This window comes from Exophiala bonariae, assembly GCF_035927105.1.
Source record: "Exophiala bonariae strain CCFEE 5792 chromosome Unknown scaffold_9, whole genome shotgun sequence".
In the NCBI taxonomy this organism is placed as follows: Eukaryota; Fungi; Ascomycota; class Eurotiomycetes; order Chaetothyriales; family Herpotrichiellaceae; genus Exophiala; species Exophiala bonariae.
In genome coordinates, this window is record NW_027042484.1 from 936,804 (window position 1) to 954,795 (window position 17,992).

The 17,992-nt window shown below is 49.2% G+C and overlaps 8 protein-coding genes across 8 annotated transcripts; 5 read left to right on the forward strand and 3 right to left on the reverse strand.

Annotated features, from left to right (window-relative positions):
• Positions 1-310: 310 nt before the first annotated feature.
• LTR84_013160 (uncharacterized protein) lies at positions 311-2,027 on the forward strand (the record flags this gene model as incomplete). The annotated part of the gene is made up of 4 exons (XM_064856665.1): positions 311-836; positions 1,018-1,600; positions 1,659-1,864; positions 1,921-2,027. The coding sequence occupies 4 exons, from the start codon at positions 311-313 to the stop codon at positions 2,025-2,027; spliced, it is 1,422 nt and encodes a 473-aa protein (XP_064707841.1).
• A 1,347-nt stretch (positions 2,028-3,374) lies between these two features.
• Positions 3,375-4,240, forward strand: LTR84_013161 (uncharacterized protein; the record flags this gene model as incomplete). The annotated part of the gene is made up of 3 exons (XM_064856666.1): positions 3,375-3,755; positions 3,812-3,877; positions 3,947-4,240. 3 exons carry the CDS (start codon positions 3,375-3,377, stop codon positions 4,238-4,240), a joined length of 741 nt encoding a protein of 246 aa, XP_064707842.1.
• A 373-nt stretch (positions 4,241-4,613) lies between these two features.
• LTR84_013162 (uncharacterized protein) lies at positions 4,614-6,687 on the forward strand (the record flags this gene model as incomplete). Its single annotated transcript, XM_064856667.1, has 2 exons — positions 4,614-4,818; positions 4,877-6,687. 2 exons carry the CDS (start codon positions 4,614-4,616, stop codon positions 6,685-6,687), a joined length of 2,016 nt encoding a protein of 671 aa, XP_064707843.1.
• A 1,021-nt stretch (positions 6,688-7,708) lies between these two features.
• Positions 7,709-9,000, forward strand: LTR84_013163 (uncharacterized protein; the record flags this gene model as incomplete). Its single annotated transcript, XM_064856668.1, has 2 exons — positions 7,709-7,891; positions 7,954-9,000. The coding sequence occupies 2 exons, from the start codon at positions 7,709-7,711 to the stop codon at positions 8,998-9,000; spliced, it is 1,230 nt and encodes a 409-aa protein (XP_064707844.1).
• An 864-nt stretch (positions 9,001-9,864) lies between these two features.
• On the forward strand, positions 9,865-11,757 carry LTR84_013164 (uncharacterized protein; the record flags this gene model as incomplete). Its single annotated transcript, XM_064856669.1, has 4 exons — positions 9,865-10,249; positions 10,483-10,655; positions 10,724-10,839; positions 10,890-11,757. 4 exons carry the CDS (start codon positions 9,865-9,867, stop codon positions 11,755-11,757), a joined length of 1,542 nt encoding a protein of 513 aa, XP_064707845.1.
• A 225-nt stretch (positions 11,758-11,982) lies between these two features.
• Positions 11,983-12,855, reverse strand: LTR84_013165 (uncharacterized protein; the record flags this gene model as incomplete). Its single annotated transcript, XM_064856670.1, has 1 exon — positions 11,983-12,855. One exon carries the CDS (start codon positions 12,853-12,855, stop codon positions 11,983-11,985), a length of 873 nt encoding a protein of 290 aa, XP_064707846.1.
• Positions 12,856-13,580: 725 nt separating this feature from the next.
• LTR84_013166 (uncharacterized protein) lies at positions 13,581-14,963 on the reverse strand (the record flags this gene model as incomplete). The annotated part of the gene is made up of 1 exon (XM_064856671.1): positions 13,581-14,963. The coding sequence occupies one exon, from the start codon at positions 14,961-14,963 to the stop codon at positions 13,581-13,583; it is 1,383 nt and encodes a 460-aa protein (XP_064707847.1).
• A 764-nt stretch (positions 14,964-15,727) lies between these two features.
• On the reverse strand, positions 15,728-17,510 carry LTR84_013167 (uncharacterized protein; the record flags this gene model as incomplete). Its single annotated transcript, XM_064856672.1, has 2 exons — positions 15,728-17,159; positions 17,215-17,510. 2 exons carry the CDS (start codon positions 17,508-17,510, stop codon positions 15,728-15,730), a joined length of 1,728 nt encoding a protein of 575 aa, XP_064707848.1.
• Positions 17,511-17,992: the final 482 nt, after the last annotated feature.

A 17,992-nucleotide genomic window follows, 5' to 3' on the forward strand; every position in this document is an offset into this window, starting at 1 on the left:
GATAAGCTGCTGCAAGTCTTCAGACGCATTACCGCTCTATCTTTTACTTCATCAAGACTTCATGTCTTAAACTCAAAGGGATTGATATGTGGAGTCAGATTCGTCTATGGGGCACAATCAATCTTTACGACTTGAAGACCATTGACTATCTTGGATATATAGCCATACTTTACACCACTTGTTGCCACTCGTGCTGAATCAATACTCAGTACTCACAATATTATAAACATACAAAGCCTGGGTTTAATTTCCTCTTCCAGCAGCCGCAAACGCTGGTCGAAAAGTCCTGCCACCTCTCGAAATGTCATCCATGGAGGTGGACTCGAAAGATTCCAAGGAGAAGGACATCAAGACAGGGCTGGAGGAGCTGGTCAACGATGACCCCGATGCTGCTCGATTGGCGGAGATGGGATATTCGCAGGATCTAAAGCGAAAGTTTTCTGCCTGGTCATTGATCGCCGTCTCCTTCTCCCTTACGAACTCATGGTTCGGCGTTTCTGCAGCTATGATAACTGGTATCAACTCGGGCGGACCTATTTTATTGGTCTATGGCCTCATCATAACCGGAATCATGTCAGTCGCTGTAGCGATAAGCCTATCCGAACTTGCCAGTGCTTATCCAAACTCTGGAGGACAGTACTACTGGGCGAAACAGCTCGCCTCTCCACGATATGCACCCATAAGCAGTTATCTTACGGGGTGGACTGCCTATCTAGGCTCTATTTTTACGTCTGCTTCTGTTTCTTTGAGCATGGGTGCAGCGATTCTTGGGCTGTGGCAGATTGGCCACCCCGACTTGTTCGTGATCTCCCTCTCCGATTTGAGACTTTTTAATTGTAAGAGAGATACGCTAACCAAGAGATATACACAGCGAAATTAAGGCGTGGCATGTTTTGGTTGCGTATCAGCTCTTCAACTTAGTGGGGTTCTTCGGAAATACCTGGGGTCGACTACTTCCATATCTCACCACCGCGAGCTTATACATGACCATATGCTCGTTCTTAATTATCCTTATAGCAGTGACAGCCTCTGCTGATACCTATCGACCAGCAAGCTTCGTATTTACGGAGTTTATCAACAATACAGGATGGAAGTCGGACGGAGTGGCATTCATCCTCGGTTTGATCAACACTAATTGGCCATACGCAGCGATTGATTGTGCAACGCACTTGGCTGAAGAGATCCATCAGCCCGAGCGCAGGATCCCGTTGGCCTTGATGTCGACGATTGCACTCGGTTTCGTGACAGCGTGGTGCTTCGTGATCGGAATGATGTTCTCGCTGCAGGACATCGATACCATTGCGGCAACTCCAACGTTAGTCCCTATTTTCGAGATTTTCAGACAAGCCGTTAGTGAGGCAGGAGCTCTCGGTCTTGGGACTTTGATCGTTCTTACCGGTGCTGGCTGTCAAATTGCTTGTCATACATGGCAGACCCGCCTGTGCTGGAGCTTCGCCCGGGACGCTGGATTGCCAGGGCATAAGTTCTTAAGCCATGTGAACAAGGAGTTAGATACGCCCCTGCGAGCTCTGACGGTCAGCTGTATCTTTGATGCGTTGATCGGACTTCTGTATTTGGGAAGTTCAGCGGCTTTAAATTCGTGAGTTCTTGCAGTCGATTTTTTATCTTCAAATTGTACTGATAGGTCTTCCATTCAGCATCATCACCGCAGTCATTACGACTCTATATGTCAGCTACTCGATCCCGATTCTGTGCCTACTGTTCAGAGGCCGCAACAACATTAAACGTGGTCCCTTTTGGTGCGGTGCTCTTGGTCTTGTGTCGAACATCATCTTGCTGCTTTGGACAGCGTTTACACTTGTCGCCTATTCTTTGCCTTCGTATCGACCTGTGACGCCTACCAGTGAGTACATACCCCAAGTTTGTCCGAATACACCACAACTAACCATCGATCAACAGATATGAATTACATTTCAGCAGTTTATGTGGCGATGGCGGTCCTAATCATCTGCGACTGGTTTATCAGAGGCAGGAAGTCATACATTGGGCACCAAACTAGCTTGTAAAGTGGTGCTGATATTACATTCTCTTCCAGCACCATAGAGTGAAGGGTAGTATGGAGGGCGCCAGCTGGAGGCAGGTAGTTGTGGAAATTCTTTGCTATACAATTACTGTCAACAAAGTTGCTCGATAATCAGCTTTGTCTTGATGGTTAGCAGGTCGTACGTCCTCTCAATAATGAGAACATGATTCCTGCGAGTCCAGTATCTGCTCTACTGACAACCTTTTCTTGAATGCTGAATTTCTTTACTCTTGACATTGACAGTTCAATTTTTTGAAGACAGCCATATAGTTGGAATACGCACTGTGGGTCGTTGTCGAAGTTGTATCTTACTGTTATCGAGTGCATTGTTGTCGATGGCTGATACGAGCTAGCCAGGGATATTGCGGCAAGAGAGATACAAAGGAAAAAGCTTGCTTTTTCGTGAATTAGGAACTAGACGACTTCTTGATAGTAGAAGGGACTGATGGGGTTGCACAAGGCTGGTATATGGCATGTGAATGAGACGTTGACTATTTCTGGCCTATATGGGGCATCGTTTGCCTGAGGGAATTCAATAGCACCTTCCCTCTAGGCTCAATTATTCGCCCCTATTCCCGTGAAATTCCTCCAGCCTTGCTTTCAGGGAAACATCAAATGAACCACAAGCGAGGTGAAACAGCTACGGAACGGCCCTACTACATTTTGGGGAGCGAAGGAAATCGATCCACCTCCATTAAATGTCATTCTCTTCGTGTGATCGGCGAAATCTGCTGCAACACTAGAACAATTGAGAATGAGCATGGGGTCGACGGGGCCCAGAAGCCAGCAGCAGGCCGTTCCCAATCTCTAGAATCGAAGATATGTTCGATTCCTCCAGTCCAAACCTGTTTCAGTGATACTCCGGGACTGAAGTATTTGTAAGTAGCTCATTTTTTGAGGCATGAGTAGTAGAAGTTAAAGCACATATGTTGAGATGATGAGCCATATGTAGATCAGCTTGCCACTGGCCCCCTTCATCAGACCAGATACGTGAGACTTTGGATTCTCCAGAGGGATCACCACATCTCTCCAAATGACCCTCCTCTTATGAGCCAATTTTGGGCTATCACTTTGCTTTGTAGCATTGGGCTGTGGTTAATCTGACCCCACCTCACTGCTCGGTCGTTGGAAAGATGTCGGACTTGGCCAAGAACGGAATCATATCGGAGCACCTTAGGCTGGTGGTGTACTCCGTCGTCACTTGACCATTAATGACTTTCAGTCCCATAGCCGCCACAAGAGTCATTGCTCAGCGACTGACTTCTCTATATCGCGATAGAACCTGCTACTCTCTTGGTTGTGCAATACACGTCTTCGCCGCACAGCAGTCATGATCACCAGACCTTCACCACCACCAAGAGTGGCGATCATCAGAAATTATAGCACGACAGAGCAATGGGGAAAGGATATGCTTAACGGAATATGTGACCTTGTGCACGCGTCCGCTCCTACGGCAGAAATCCAACACTATTCACCCCTTGAAGGAGGATGCCTTCCAGAAGCCACCTCCTTCGACCTGGTCATCTTGACTGGTGGCCTTTATGATCTCACCAGCTCAATCGTGGAGCCCTGGGTCTCACAGACCTTGGAATGGGTCCGTGATACGTATAATCACCATTCACATACCAAAATCCTGGGAATATGTTGGGGTCACCAGGCCGTCTTGCACGCTATGGGTGGCACAATCGATCTTCGTAAAGGTGGGATCTTGGTAGGGTTCAGGCCTTGATTTCAATGGCGACTCCCATGCTGATTCTTTCGCAAAAGATCGATGTCGAGGAACTTCCACTTACAGCTAGTGGCCGCGAATTCTTTCAAGGGAGTCAAAATCTGGTAAGTATTCCCGATTTACTCACAGATTGTGACAGGCCAAGATATTTGTTCTGACCGAAGCACAAACAGCGACTTCATAAATTTCACAAGCGGGTTGTCTCTACTTTGCCAGAAGGGTTTAAGCTTCTTGCAGACAACGAAGAGATAGTCATCTCGGAGAACGGCCAGGTACTCTCTTTCCAAGGCCATCCCGAGATGGCCGCTTCCATTGCTCAACAGTTGGTTGATACAGGGGACTCGTCGTATTTGTCGGATCCGAGTCCTACTGGTATCGCCAAGCTACACAACGCACTTGAAGAGCCTCATGATGGGGTGAAGGCATTTGGACGGGCTATGTCCTGGGCATTTTCAAGGGATGGATAGCCAGTTGTCCCAGAGATGGTATCTCGCAAGAAGGCTGATCGCGGACCACTGCTGACAGAGTACGACTGTCAAGTATTGTTTTGTGAGTATTGATATGACTGTAGGCCTTTATGACAAAGATTTTCAGAAATGTACCTAGGTAAACATCGGAAAGTCGCGTAATCTCAGGTTGTGATATCTATTGCGGCTTCGGTATCAGAAATTCACCGTAAGAAATGCCAAGGCTTTTGGAAGTTGGAGAAACCAAAATGTTTGCTCAGTTTGCTCCTGATAGACCGCTGCGGAAAAAAAAAGTTCGTCACTCGATTTGTTCATGGGGCCAGCATTCCTTCTTGACCAGCAAGCACAACAACAGAATCCCACTATGTCAAAGATGGCCGGAACAAAACGATCAATCGATTCTAGTGACAAGGGGCCCAGCAAAAAAACTAAATTCACAACCACAAAGTCGCCGCCTGGCAAGCCTCAAGCCTCGAGCAATGATGTAGCCGCAGATACAGAGCCGCAGTCCAAGGCGAAAGCCACATACCGGCCCGAGGTGTATAAAAAGCCCGTTAAACCTGACGCCTATCTCGGTGGTACGTTTCCAATAGCGAACAACAGTTCGAAGTAATTTGAAATGCTAATAAGTCACAGAAGCTACAGGCTCTACATCTCGCGAAGCCCATGCAAAGCAGAAACAGCTTACCTCCGAACGGAAGGCCGCGAGGCCCAATGCCGACTCGATCTACCGGTCAAAGAAGATCTGGGAGCGTCTGCGCCGGAAGTCGCATGTTCCCAAAGACGAGCGGGACCAATTGGTCAAGGAACTGTTTGAGATCATATCTGGGAGGGTTGCAGAATTTGTGTTTAAACATGACTCTGTTCGTGTCATTCAATGTGCGGTCAAATACGCTACGCCCGTACAGAAGAAACAGATTGTCCTCGAATTGAAAGGGCGGTATAGGGAACTTGCCGAGTCCAAGTATGCCAAATTTCTGATCGCAAAAATGGTTACGGATGATGATGAGGTTCGGGATGCGGTCGTTGAAGAGTTCTATGGTCATGTCAAGCGACTGATTAGACATCCAGAGGCAAGCTGGATCGTCGATGATATCTATCGCACGATAGCCAGTAAGCGACAAAAGGCAATCATGTTGCGCGAGTGGTATGGGCCCGAATTTGTTGTCTTCGCCAAGGCTCAGGGTAAGGACAAGAATGAGTCTGAGAAAGTTCCTGGAGATCTATCGGAGATTTTGGCACAGAATCCAGAGAAAAGAAATCCGATCATGCAACATTTGAAGGAGATGACGAATCAACTCGTGCAAAAGAAAACAACCGGGTTCACGATTCTCCACGATGCTATGCTACAATATTTCCTGAATTGCAAACCGAACAGTCCCGAGGTCACCGAATTCCTTGAGATGTTGCGAGATGATGAGGAAGGCGACTGTTACAAAAATTTGGCGTTCACCAAATCAGGGTCACGCCTCGTCTGTCTGGCGCTCGCTTATGGCAGTTCCAAGGACAGACGGACCATTCTCAAGTTCTTCAAGACGCACATCAAGTTGCTGGCGTCTGATCTGTATGGTCATCAAGTGTTACTGACAGCATACGATACCATCGACGACACCGTCATGTCTGGCAAGGCCATCTTTCCAGAACTACTCAACAAAGACGTGGAGAGCGAAGCAAAAGAGCAGGAGTTGATGGCTCAAACAGAACACCTCACCGCTCGCATCCCGCTTCTTTATCTCATGTCCCCCGAAGCACCAAAATGGCTTATAACAGACGACACTGCGGCCATCATTAAAGAGATTCGTGAAATCCGCACTGAAACCTCGAAGAAGGATCCGGAGACGCGACGCACTGAACTTTTGAAGTCAATCTCCCAACCACTACTTGACTTGATTGCGTCTCAAGCCCAGGTTCTCATACAATCAAGCTTCGGATGCCAATTTGTCACTGAAGTTGTACTAGGGGGCATTGGGGATGCACAGCCTGCCTTGGCTTCGCTCGCGAAGATAGCAAGTGACGAGAATGAGGAAACTGTTCAAGCCCTCTCGACACCCGCAGTTGGCAGAATGCTCAAATCTCTCGTTCAAGGCGGCAGATTCGACAAGGCCACAAAAAGCATTGTCAAGACTGAACCACCACTGAACTTCCACGAGCTTCTTTACGAGGAGATCAACGGGCGTGGAGACGAAGAAATTGTGAGCTGGGCCAATGGACCCAACTCATTCGTTGTTGTGGCTATGCTTGAAGCACAGGAATTTGCAAAGCAAGAGGAATTGTTGACGAGGTTATCAGAGAAGAAATCTGCCTTGGATTCAGAGGTAGCAGGTGCCAGGATTATTCTGGAAAAACTTGGAGGCCAAGGAAACCACGAGAAGTCCAAGGCAAGGAAGAGTGACGCTGAAGAGCAAGCGCCAGGAAAGCCATCCAAAAAATCGAAGAAACGAGCTTGAATTGCTCTTCCTCAGATGAATACCTAGATGGTATCAGAAATGTCGACGCATATAGCACAGGTTCATGCTGGATCCACAAAAACTGACCTTCATTTTCATGTGCTTGTGTGATCGATGCGTTTGGTAAATATCAGCTGGCCCGTGGACTCAGTGGGCAGGGTACTATTTCCGTTAGGGAGACCAGCATCTGAATCTACAGTAGAAGCGTCCACGTGCCCCGAAGATAAAGTGAAGTCAAGATAATTTTCCAGAACCATCGCAAGCGGAGCTACCCGTCGAGCCAATTCATTGTGAATTTGTGTGCCTGCAGGGCCAAGACACAGGTGACGTGGAACCCGCCCGAAGATCGACTTTGGCAAACAGCACTGTCCGTACACTCATCGATCATCTATCTCCATGCCTGAGGGCGGCCTCTGATCCTTGTATGTTTGCGGTTATGACGGCCAGTTCTGTGCTCGAAAGGACCACGCCTCCCAAATACCACAGCGTTGTTGAACCTGTGACATCAGTCTCGCAAGAAGCAAACAGATAGTGGGTGCTAGGCTAGATGCTAACCCTAACCTACCTAGATAGGTACCTAAGCAGGGTCTCAAAGCCGCTGGCGATGGGCACGAGACCCCTACTAAATACCAACGCGGGGGTTTCCTTTCGTGCCAGTGGCTAGGGGGTTGTGGGGGCAGAGGGGCTCACCAAGTTCCAACAAGCACTGACGGAGGGCTGCCCTTCTCCAAATTCGATTTGTGCGACCCTCGACTCGGTCCTCCAACCCACTGCAAACCGAAGCACAGGCACCAGTTCAACCTTACCGCCTCCAAATAACTTTCCTGCACATGTGCCGATTTCTATTCTAACCAGGAGGAATTCACAAGGGTATCTACACCATTTACTTCTCAACCTCAATCTCCTCGTCCTACTAAAACTAGATCCTCGTCTTCCTATACAATTATCTATACCCATACCCTGACCCTTATTCTACCACTCCACTGTTTCCGCTTACCTGAACGGGTCATGCGACACCGCTATGGCTTCTACTAAGGCCAATACCAACAGACACGGCTCCTCACTGCTTCACCTCGATGCCACGTTCGATAACAAAAATGTCGACGACTCTGCTATCGAATTGGTATACAGGATTCAACCCAAATGGCGATCAGCCCCTGGCAAACTAGAAGTCGTCAAGTTCACCGACGGCATCACCAATACTGTATGTTCCCCCTGCCTCAATCCCTTGCCAGGCACGTGCTCATTGTCTTCCCTACTCCACAGTTACTGAAAGTCGGTAAACACCTCCCTGGCCTGACCGCCGATGAGATCGATCGAGACTCTGTCCTGTTACGAGCCTATGGGAACAACACTGAAATCCTTATCGACCGCGATAGGGAAGCCATATCGCATGCCTTGTGCGCCGAACGTGGACTTGCTCCCCCTCTGTTGGCAAGATTCAATAATGGCTTGCTGTATAGGTACATCATTGGAAAAGTCTGCACTCCTTCAGATCTGATCAGAGAACCTGTATGGCGTGCGGTGGCCACACGGCTCGGTGAGTGGCATGCTCTGCTTCCTGTGGATTCGGTCGCGGACAACAATAAGACAACCAATGGACACGCCGTCAACGGTACCTCTTCCAAGTCCGCCCTGATGTTAAGGTTACCCGTTCCCAACTGTTGGTCAGTCATGCAAAAATGGGTCAGTGCTTTACCGGATGACACTCCCAAGAAGAAAGCTCGGAAAGAACTGATTCAGGGAGAACTCGATCGATCATTCCAAGATCTTGACAATGAGCGAGGCCCAGGAGTCAAGGGTTTTGTCTTTGGACACTGTGACCTGTTAAGTGCCAATGTCATCATGTTGCCCTCTAACTCCGCCGATAGTAAGGCGGATGACACTCTGAAAGTCTCCTTCATCGATTACGAATATGCTACACCATGCCCTGCCACTTTCGACATTGCCAACCACTTCGCTGAATGGGGTGGCTATGACTGTGACTACAGTATGCTACCAACAAAGTCTATCCGTCGTCAATTTCTTATAGACTATCTCGAATCGTACAAAGCCCACAGCGACAAACCCATGCCTGATAACATGCTCGAAGTATTGTTGGAAGAAATTGACCGGTGGCGTGGCATGCCTGGTCTATATTGGGGTATCTGGGCTCTCATCCAAGCAACCATCTCCCAGATCGATTTTGACTATGCCTCGTATGCAGAAGTACGACTTGGCGAATACTTTGCTTGGAGAGCAGAGGAGAGTGGAAGCCGAACCCGGGAAGGCCTTGACATTCCACTCCGAGAAAGGAGGTGGGCGGAAGAATAGTGACCTCTCATGAAATTATGGCAGCTATGATTCTTGTTATGCACCAGGCAGGCTACAGTACCAGGGCACCAGGACAGGTGTAATGATGGCGTTGACAGGACTTCTACCCACCTAGGCACACATTTGCGATCTGCGATCTCGGCCAGTGTCAACCACTATGGGCGCAAATTCGAATGGAGTCCCGGTTGAAAGCCAAGATGATGCCCAGTGATGCAACCAGCTTACGTGATACTTTGGCTCCTTGGTAGGCGCCTCGGCCTATTTCCGCTTCAACTCGGATCTCTTACAGACCTCAATACTATCTAAAACTCATCATCAGCCGTATTATGGGATTTCTAGGATCCCGGTTCCTTGTAAGGCGTTGGTTCTACAACCCTGGCTCTTCATCCAGCCAATCAACCCACCTTTTCCATTAGTATATTGAACATCAGCTGCTTCGTACCACACTGGCTGTGACTGCTTGGAACCACCACTCTTGGCCTTGAAGAGACTTCAGTGGTTGATTTATACATCGTTCATTCGGGTTGTTCAGCTACTAAACAGAAGGCTGCATGGTCGCAACTTTTTTGGTCTTCCCTTCGCACAGATACTCTGACCTTTTTTTGGTTGCCATTGTCACTTTGATTGTATGGCCGCTGCTCTTGCGGAAGGTCCGCACCTTCTTGGAACGATTTATTGGTCAGACGTGGACAAAGTCTTGCTCGCCTCCACATTGAAGAACAAGAAAATACAAGCGCTTCTGTATCACCACTACTGGGACAGCGACTTCGCAAAATTCACATGACCTCAAAGTCCAGATGATGTGGGTTTGGTAAGACCAACGTGCCCGTACCAACACCAATCTTTACTCCAGGGCTCGACTCGATGTCATACCAGCCACAAGACAATGTGTTCATCACATACAATAGTCCAGAAGAATTCAAGAACAAGAAAAATCGACGCACTGTCTCCTCATTCGCCTCGAAAAGTTCTCGCCCCACATCGAGAAAAATCGTTCTCGGGCGGACGCTCTATCGACCTTTCGTTGAACGGAGTAACGAGAACTCACCAAATTATGCTGCCAGTACCCCGGCCGGAAGCGAAGGCAGAAGTGAAGCTTCTCCTCAGAATGCCGAGACCGAGCAAGCCCTTGCTCAAGTCAGGGAAAGGACACTTCTCAAAGGCTCGGCTCTAGGAAACCCCTTGGTTGACCCGTTCGAGGTTTATCCCATCCACATTCAACCCTATGTTCCTTTCCTGGTGGATTATTGTAAGTGTCACAACCTTTTAGTTTTCATATCCATCTGAAAGGATCTCTCTTCCTCCACTTGTCAAAAGAATTTCGCAATTTTACTTTCAGGTTCCAGCCTTGCTGACTCCTCCCGCTAGTCATACGTTACCTCACGCCGAGGTTTAGCCCCGCACTCGCAACTGATACCAATAGATACCTCGTTTGGTTCAATGTATCCATGCACAATCCTGAGCTTTTTCACGTCCTTATAGCTTTGACCCAGGCTTATTACAACATTGACCAAAGGGGATTTGGCCAGCCCCACCTGATCTCGTTATATCACCGAGGTGAAGGTTTAAAGCAGTTGAGGCGGAAGGTGGAGTCCCTTCAAGCAGCAGACGACGATGCTGCTATTCTAACAGTGTTGTGGCTGATGGATGTCGATGTAAGTCAAACAGCAGTCACTATCTGCAAGAAAGAAGTATCTAACAGTATCATGTCACAATCAACTAGGCTGCCAATGGAGATCACCATGCTTTTTCCATGCATAAACGTGCACAGGAGCATATGGTGTCCACAAGGGGCGGCATTCGTAACCTACATCCAGCGCTGCAGGATGAGTTACTCAAGTTCGTCTCACCTTTCACGATGTGCTCGACCGTACTGACCATATTGCTAGAAGCGAGTTCTTCCTGCCACTTCTCCAGTACGGCGCTTTTGCATGCGAAGTAACGGAAAACGATGTCCTCGTACGATTCAAGGAGTTTGTGCCTGCCGAGTTCTTAGCTGGCAGGCATATTCCACATCTCTTCCATACCGTCTTCGCCAAAGGACTCTTGATTTCTTCAAGTCTAAAAATTCTTCAGAGCATACTCGGAGAGCTTTCTCTTGAAGCAGATGCTAGGCGAAAATCGAAAAAGAGCTCCAAATCAAAAGCTGGCGAAATTGCTGCCTCAGAAACTATCGTCCCCCATCAGATATCTCTCAGGACTGAGATGAGTAGAGTTCTCCAACTCGCAGACCAAGTTCAACCGAAGTCAAATAACCACAAAATCATTCTGGCACTGCTTATTTATGTATTCAACCTTCATAACCAACCATTCCCACATATTTTAGCTCCCCCAATTGCTACCTCACCAAACACTCCACAATATTCTGGAACGCCATATTTGAATATTCTTTCCAATGTGGCGCTGGAGATGGCCAATCCAAGCAATCCGGGAAATCCAAATCTGGTGACCGAGCGAGAAGTTACCCTCTGGACCATGACTGCCATTGGATCGACCGCAAGCTTTAGCCCTTGGAGATTGGAAATACCTTTCATGGGCCATATGATCGCATTGATGGAGGATGACTCGGAACAGACACGTCAGACATATCAACCTAGCTCCATCTCGGCGGCCTCGGGCAGTCAGCATACTGCTTTGACGCCGGCATATACGAGGCCGCAGTCTAACCTTGATATGCTCACAGCATACCTCCGAGGCTACTACTTGTACGGTGCGGACAAGGCCCACTTGGATAGTTTACAACGGTGGAAAGGTTGAGCTACTGAACCTCTGTCACCAATGAGGAAATCTGGATGGCTTATGAGTGAAACTGCCTTGATGGTCTTTGTTGAGCTGACGTAATACCACGGCTTTCAGGTATTACGGCATATTTCACTTCAGACCAAAAGAACTCGGGATAAAATACCTGTCGCAAGTCTTCGATCATATTGGCAGAGCGAGATGGGATACAACGCAAAGTGCGGACCAGAGCCCGAGTTGGTGTTATTGGACAAGGCTTTTTGCCGGCCGCACCATGATCATTTGAGCATACCACCCATCTTGACTTGACCGCTCCCCTCCAGCCTCTGCCAGCCTCTTTTCCGAGTATTCAACTCCTCTATCTCCACCATTCTCCCAACGTTTCAAATCAATCCAGATATCCTTCCCTGGTAGGATCTCATACCCTGCGCTCTCATAGAGCTTCATTCCGAGCGGACTGGCTTCGAGCATGCTTGGCCAGCCCAGCTCATCCGCATGCTGCGTAGCCACGCGCATCAACATCGCTCCAGCCCCGCGCCGGTGGTGAGCAGGGTCCGTGTATATGTTGTCGATCAGGATGTGTGTCCCTATGATTGCGGTCACATCTAGTCTGGCAGCAACCAATTTCGTAACAAATAAATCGCTCAAAGCATCGTTCATGTGGCTGGTATTTGGTTTTGTGAGGGTGTCAGCAGAAGATGTGTCAGAATTGGCCGATTTGGATTGCTTGTCAATTTCCTTCCGAGTATCCGTGTCGGGATGGGGACCCGTGGATGGCACAAGATAGTATTTCATCGCCGCGATCACACGTCCTTTCGGCTTTCCACCGTGCCCGGCCGCCGTGTCGTCTTCGCCATCGTCCTCATCGTCCTCATCCGATGCGAGTGAGTCATCAATGACGGTCACAAACCTGACCTCATCCTCAGTCCTCAATGCGTGGGTATCTCCTTCTAGATACCCTGCCTTCTTAGTCGTTCCTACAAGTTCTGGCTGGTACATGATCGTCTGCATGAGAGGAATCATCATCCATGCCGCCAAGTGTACGCGGGCGATTGCCCTCATCAATTTGAAGTCCCCTGGTCGGTCGCGCGACAACGGATACACGTGTAGTGTCATCTTTCTCGGAAGGCTTTCCTACCGATCGAGATTCTTTCGCCCAAAATAGTGACCACAATCTATCCAACACGTACGCTTGGCCTCGATATTAACTTGATTTGATACTGCTCGGATATTGTACTGGAAATCAAGTTAACGCGAACATTCGTCACGAGACTCGGGTCTGAGACGTCGTTGCAAAAGCTCGAGAGCGTGGACAAACTATGTATACATGCATATATAGTATATATAGTATATACAATTGTGTAACTAACGTAAAGTACCCAAGTGCCACTCTCGAAAGACCCAAAAAAAACCCAATCGATCTTACTTACGCCACGGTACGAAGATGAATCATTTCGGCCGCCTCGGTCATGCAGTGGGGTGGAGAACGCCGTCCCACCAACTAACTAGATGGCATACCAGACTTTCCCTGACTACCTAGGTTGAATACGCCGTACGAGTACGTTCGGGAAGCCGTGGTTTAATTAGTGAGGTTACAATCGACTTCTGCCCGCCCAATTACCATGACTCTATGACTCGAGTGGGATGGGACGCAGTTAAGGGTTGTTAGGGTAGGTGAGCATCCGCGATGAGTCATTCTGGACTCTCAGGCCCGTTGGTCTGACAAGTTAAACAGGCTTGGAAAATCTTATGATGTATGTATGCATGCAGCATCCACTTCATCGTGGAGAAGCTCAAGTTATCACCGACGAAGCAGTGACCTTCACATCCGTGTGGTCTAATTAGTTCCATGGTTTCGGCAGGCCTTCTTCCACCAGTCTCAACACATCGCCCACGAGGTAAAGACTCCCAGCGATACAGAGCGGGCCGCCGTCTGCGAGCGTCACTGCTCTTCTGATTGCATCCGTGATGTCGCCTCTACTCGTCGCGTCCACCGTCCCCGAAGTCAGCCTGCGCACTTGCTCGGCGACTTCAGCTGCATCGAGGCTTTCGACCCATGGCATTCCGTCCACGGGGCCGAAGGAGGAGGTCACGGCGCTGTCGCCTTCGTGAATCAAGGTCTTAAGAATCGTCGTGATTTCTTTACCGCGCTTCATTGCCAGCAGCCATGTTATGTGTTGTTCCGGTGGGGAATAGCTCGACCGGATCGTCTTGTCGATGTAGCTTGCCAATGCAGACGCTGATTGGGGATTGTGTGCGCCATCGATGAGGACGCGGACGTTTTGATCCTGGTGGCTATTTGGGAGGAGATGGGCTGGCAAGGAGAGCCATTCGAGACGACCACGGATTGAGGCGTGTGACGCTCTAATTAGGCCTGAGAGATTTTGAATCGTTGACTCGATGCGTTGTTCAGGGGTTTGAATTGATGTAGCTTGTAACTCGGACTGTGGGGGCTGCTGACGCTGCTCAGCTGCGTAGTAGGCGGTCAATGCTGTGAAGAGATTTTCCTTCTGATGATCTGCGAGCTCCAGGTCTCGGATTGAATTCGACTCGAGCACTTTTGCTTGATTTGGGGTCAATCTGAACCAGAGACCATCTGCATTGCCCTGCCCATTGCCAGCATTGACTACTGCCAATTTCTCCTGGACTACATCCTTGATCACTTGCTCATTGCTCTCATCCACGACGACAGGAACTCCGTTTTTGAAGATTCCACACTTCTCGCCCGCGATATCTCTCAAAGTGCTCCCAAGAAACTCGGTATGATCGAGCCCCACCTTGGCCAAAACGCTCACAGCGACATCCTGCGGCCGTAGAGCATTCGTCGCATCTAACCGTCCACCCAAACCACATTCAACAACTCCAAAATCCATGCCATGCCGAGTGAACAGCTCGAACGCCACTGCCGTGAGGATTTCAAACTCGCTCGCCTGGATCCCTTCCTCGGTCGACCGATTCCTCAATTCATTCTCCACAGCGAGGAAGACGTCTTTATCAACAACGCGAGAGTTTAGCCAGATGCAGTCCCAGCGGTTGATCAAGTGGGGCGAAGTGAAGCGGCCGACTTTATAGCCTTGGTGTGCAAGGAAGGTGGAGATGTAGCTGGCTATTGACCCCTTCCCGTTTGTGCCGGCGATATGGATGGCTCGCCAGGGAAGGGGGTCGTGGACGTTGAAGAGTGGTCGAAGAAGCGATGAAATCCGTGAGAGACCGAGATTGATCATGGTTGTAATGACTCCAGAACTCGACCTCTATCGAGCAAGCATTGTCCTCGGCTGGGAAGGGGATCTCGAGTATTAGTTCATGGTGTCACGCAACGTATGCAAGCTTCAAGCTTAAGACTGCATCGCGATATCTTAGTCTACATGTAGCCCTGAGGAAAAGGGATTATACGGCCGATCCTGTTGTATGAGTAACTGATTGTTTGGTGGTTAGTCGTGAGATCCAAGCAGGATGATGGTTGGGGAGTCCAAAATGCTGACCCCGATCTGAAATTTCAATGGTCATGTGACTGAGTTTGCTCTTAGGGGCACCCCAGCCCCCTGGGGGTTAAAGTTAGTTGGTTTAGGTTAACAATTACCAGATTATACAGGCTCCTCGGGCTCTTTTCTAAGCATTGGCCTTGCTGGACAAAGCCCGGGAGTCTACACCAACTCCGAAGCCTTCATTCCAGGAGCTCCAGTCTATGTGCAAGGTCCCGCTGATGACCATAGCGGTTACATGAACTGTCTCTGAAAACCATGTCACTTAATTCGCCAACAAATATCACATAGTCCAACTAGATGAGATTCCACGTCAACTGAGAGCACATGTGTGTATGCATGATTCCTCTATTCAAACGCTCAAAAACTCCTCGCTAACTTGAAGGAACCACCTTGCCAACGAAAATCACCATACATAATATCCGTTCTTCACCAAGAGCGATCAATAGTTAATGGAGAGCCCTTCTACTCCGAATCGTAGGGATCTATACACCAAAGGAGACTTTTTAACCGTCCAGCCTCAAATGTCTACGAGCAGACAGGTATCGCTCATAACCGAAAAGCTTTAGTTCAACTCTGACAAAGCTCAACCACGCCTGGAACAAGTGCCAGAAATTGCGAGGGTTCAGCAGACTCCCTTGCTTGCGAATGTTCTCTTTCTCCTCTTCCCAGACAGTCAAACTCGCATAGCGAGCGAGGATCATCATGGGTCGCATGGGTTGCGTCGAGCCGAGAGATTCGTCCAGACTGCGCGTCAGGTCGTTCGTCTTGAGGATCAGCAGGATGATACGAGGCACCGAACCTAGAAGCTGTACTAGCTGCTGGATCAGGTCTTCGCCGAAGACCTCATTGATGGCTTCCTTCTCCTTCGTGTCTCTGGCTGAAGTCGCCACTTCCTTCCGGGTCAACACGCGATAGTCGCGACCAGTGATCGCCGAGGCGAACAAGGGAAACTGCTCGTCGGTAATTCCAGCCACTTCGTAACAATACTTGCGCATCCGAGACTCATCTGCATCAATCACCGCCAACCAGAGTCTTGCGTAGTCCCGTCGTAGTTTCTCATCGGGCATTCGATATAAACCATGATCGTAGAGGATGATGTCGAAGTTATAAGGATGTCTTCGGTTTGGGTTATGGCGCACTGCGATGTTGCCGCCGTGTGGATCGCAATGGAGAGGCGCGCCTCTTCGAAAAATCATGGTGTTGAAAATTCTGGCCAGAGTCGCCGAAACCTCATCCGGAGAAATACTATGCTTCTTGAAGTAGTCGAGGTTGTCCACTCTCGAACCGGTCACATAGTCCATGACGAGAATTCTTCGACTTGCTGAAATGACCTTGGGAATAATTAGTGGGAAGTTGGCATTCTTCAAGAAATACTCCCTTGCTCGCGAGGCATTGGCACCCTCAAGGGAAAAGTCCAGTTCTTGCGGCAAGGAGAAATCCATTTCGCTGCTCAACCACGACATGTCGTAGTCTGGGAAGGCTCTTTTGAGCATGCTGAATGTGAATCTTGTCAAGGCCAAGTCCAGAGGCACCCATTCTTCAAGACTGGGGTGTTGTACCTTGACTGCCACCTTTTTGTCCGTACCTTTGAGCCTGGCCGTATGTACCTGAGCCAAACTCGCCGCTCCAATGGGCTCCTGGGAGAAGTCTTCGAAAGATTCCTCTATCCGGTGTCCAGTATCCTTCAAGAACATATCTTCTATCGACTCATACGCTGAAACTGGACATTTGTCCTGCAGTGGGATGAAGGTCTCGGTCCACTCGGTAGGAAGGAGGTAACCCATTGATGAGAGGTGCTGGCCGAGTTTGATGAATATGGAGCCATTCTTCTCAAGGACTTTTAATGTTCTATCGGCACAGCGCTTGTGGCAGGCTTTTAGGAGGCGGGTCTCCTCTTCCGGGTCGTCCAAGTCCTGTCTCAATGTCACCCGATAGCTGGGAAACGACTGCGGTCAGCTTATGACTCGCAACAATTTTCTCTCGAACATACTCATTTATGTTGACAGCCAGAGTCGAAACGACCCTGCCTGTTCTCTCCGCCGCGCGCCAACCATGCTTTACATCATCGCCAAAGAAGAGGAGGCTCCCACCCAGAGAGCCACCAGCTGCGGCCCAGTAAACGGCTTTGCGTGGTCGAATGACACGTACAGACCGTGCGCCTCGGGTTGAAGAAGTATACGCTCGGTAGGGGCTATCCAGTTGTATGGGTTTCACATTTTTGCAGCGAGAACATGTCCATGCGGCGCGCCCCCGAACGAGGAGGGGGGCTGCGGTGTTGGGTCGCATGGGGCGAGCGAGGTTGAGCTGGCGATTAAGCAAGCATTGGCTATGAGGATCAAGGAGTGAGGGGCGCGTCTAGGAAGCTTTAATCGTCGTCGAGAATGGAGTCATGGAAGGTAATGACAAAGCTAGTCGATAGCTTTCGAACCGACTTGTCTGTTGAGGCTTCAAGGGAGAATGCGGTGGGATGATAAGTGAAAGCGTGATGCATCGGCTTCGCTCCGATGGAATTTTTCCCGGGCCATGACGTCGATATTTACGTTCACCCCCAAATCCAGGTCCCTAACTTGACGACAAAGCGGAAACCCAGTTCGACTTCGACTTCCACCGCATATTGTCAATCACATATTTCATGACCTGGTTAATCGTGGCCATCGACGCTTTAATCCCGAAATAAGCACGGCTTGATCAAAAGGCCGAGGCCTGCCTATCCACATCCTATCTATATATGTGTGACTACGACCCTAATTGCCTGAGTGCAGAAATTT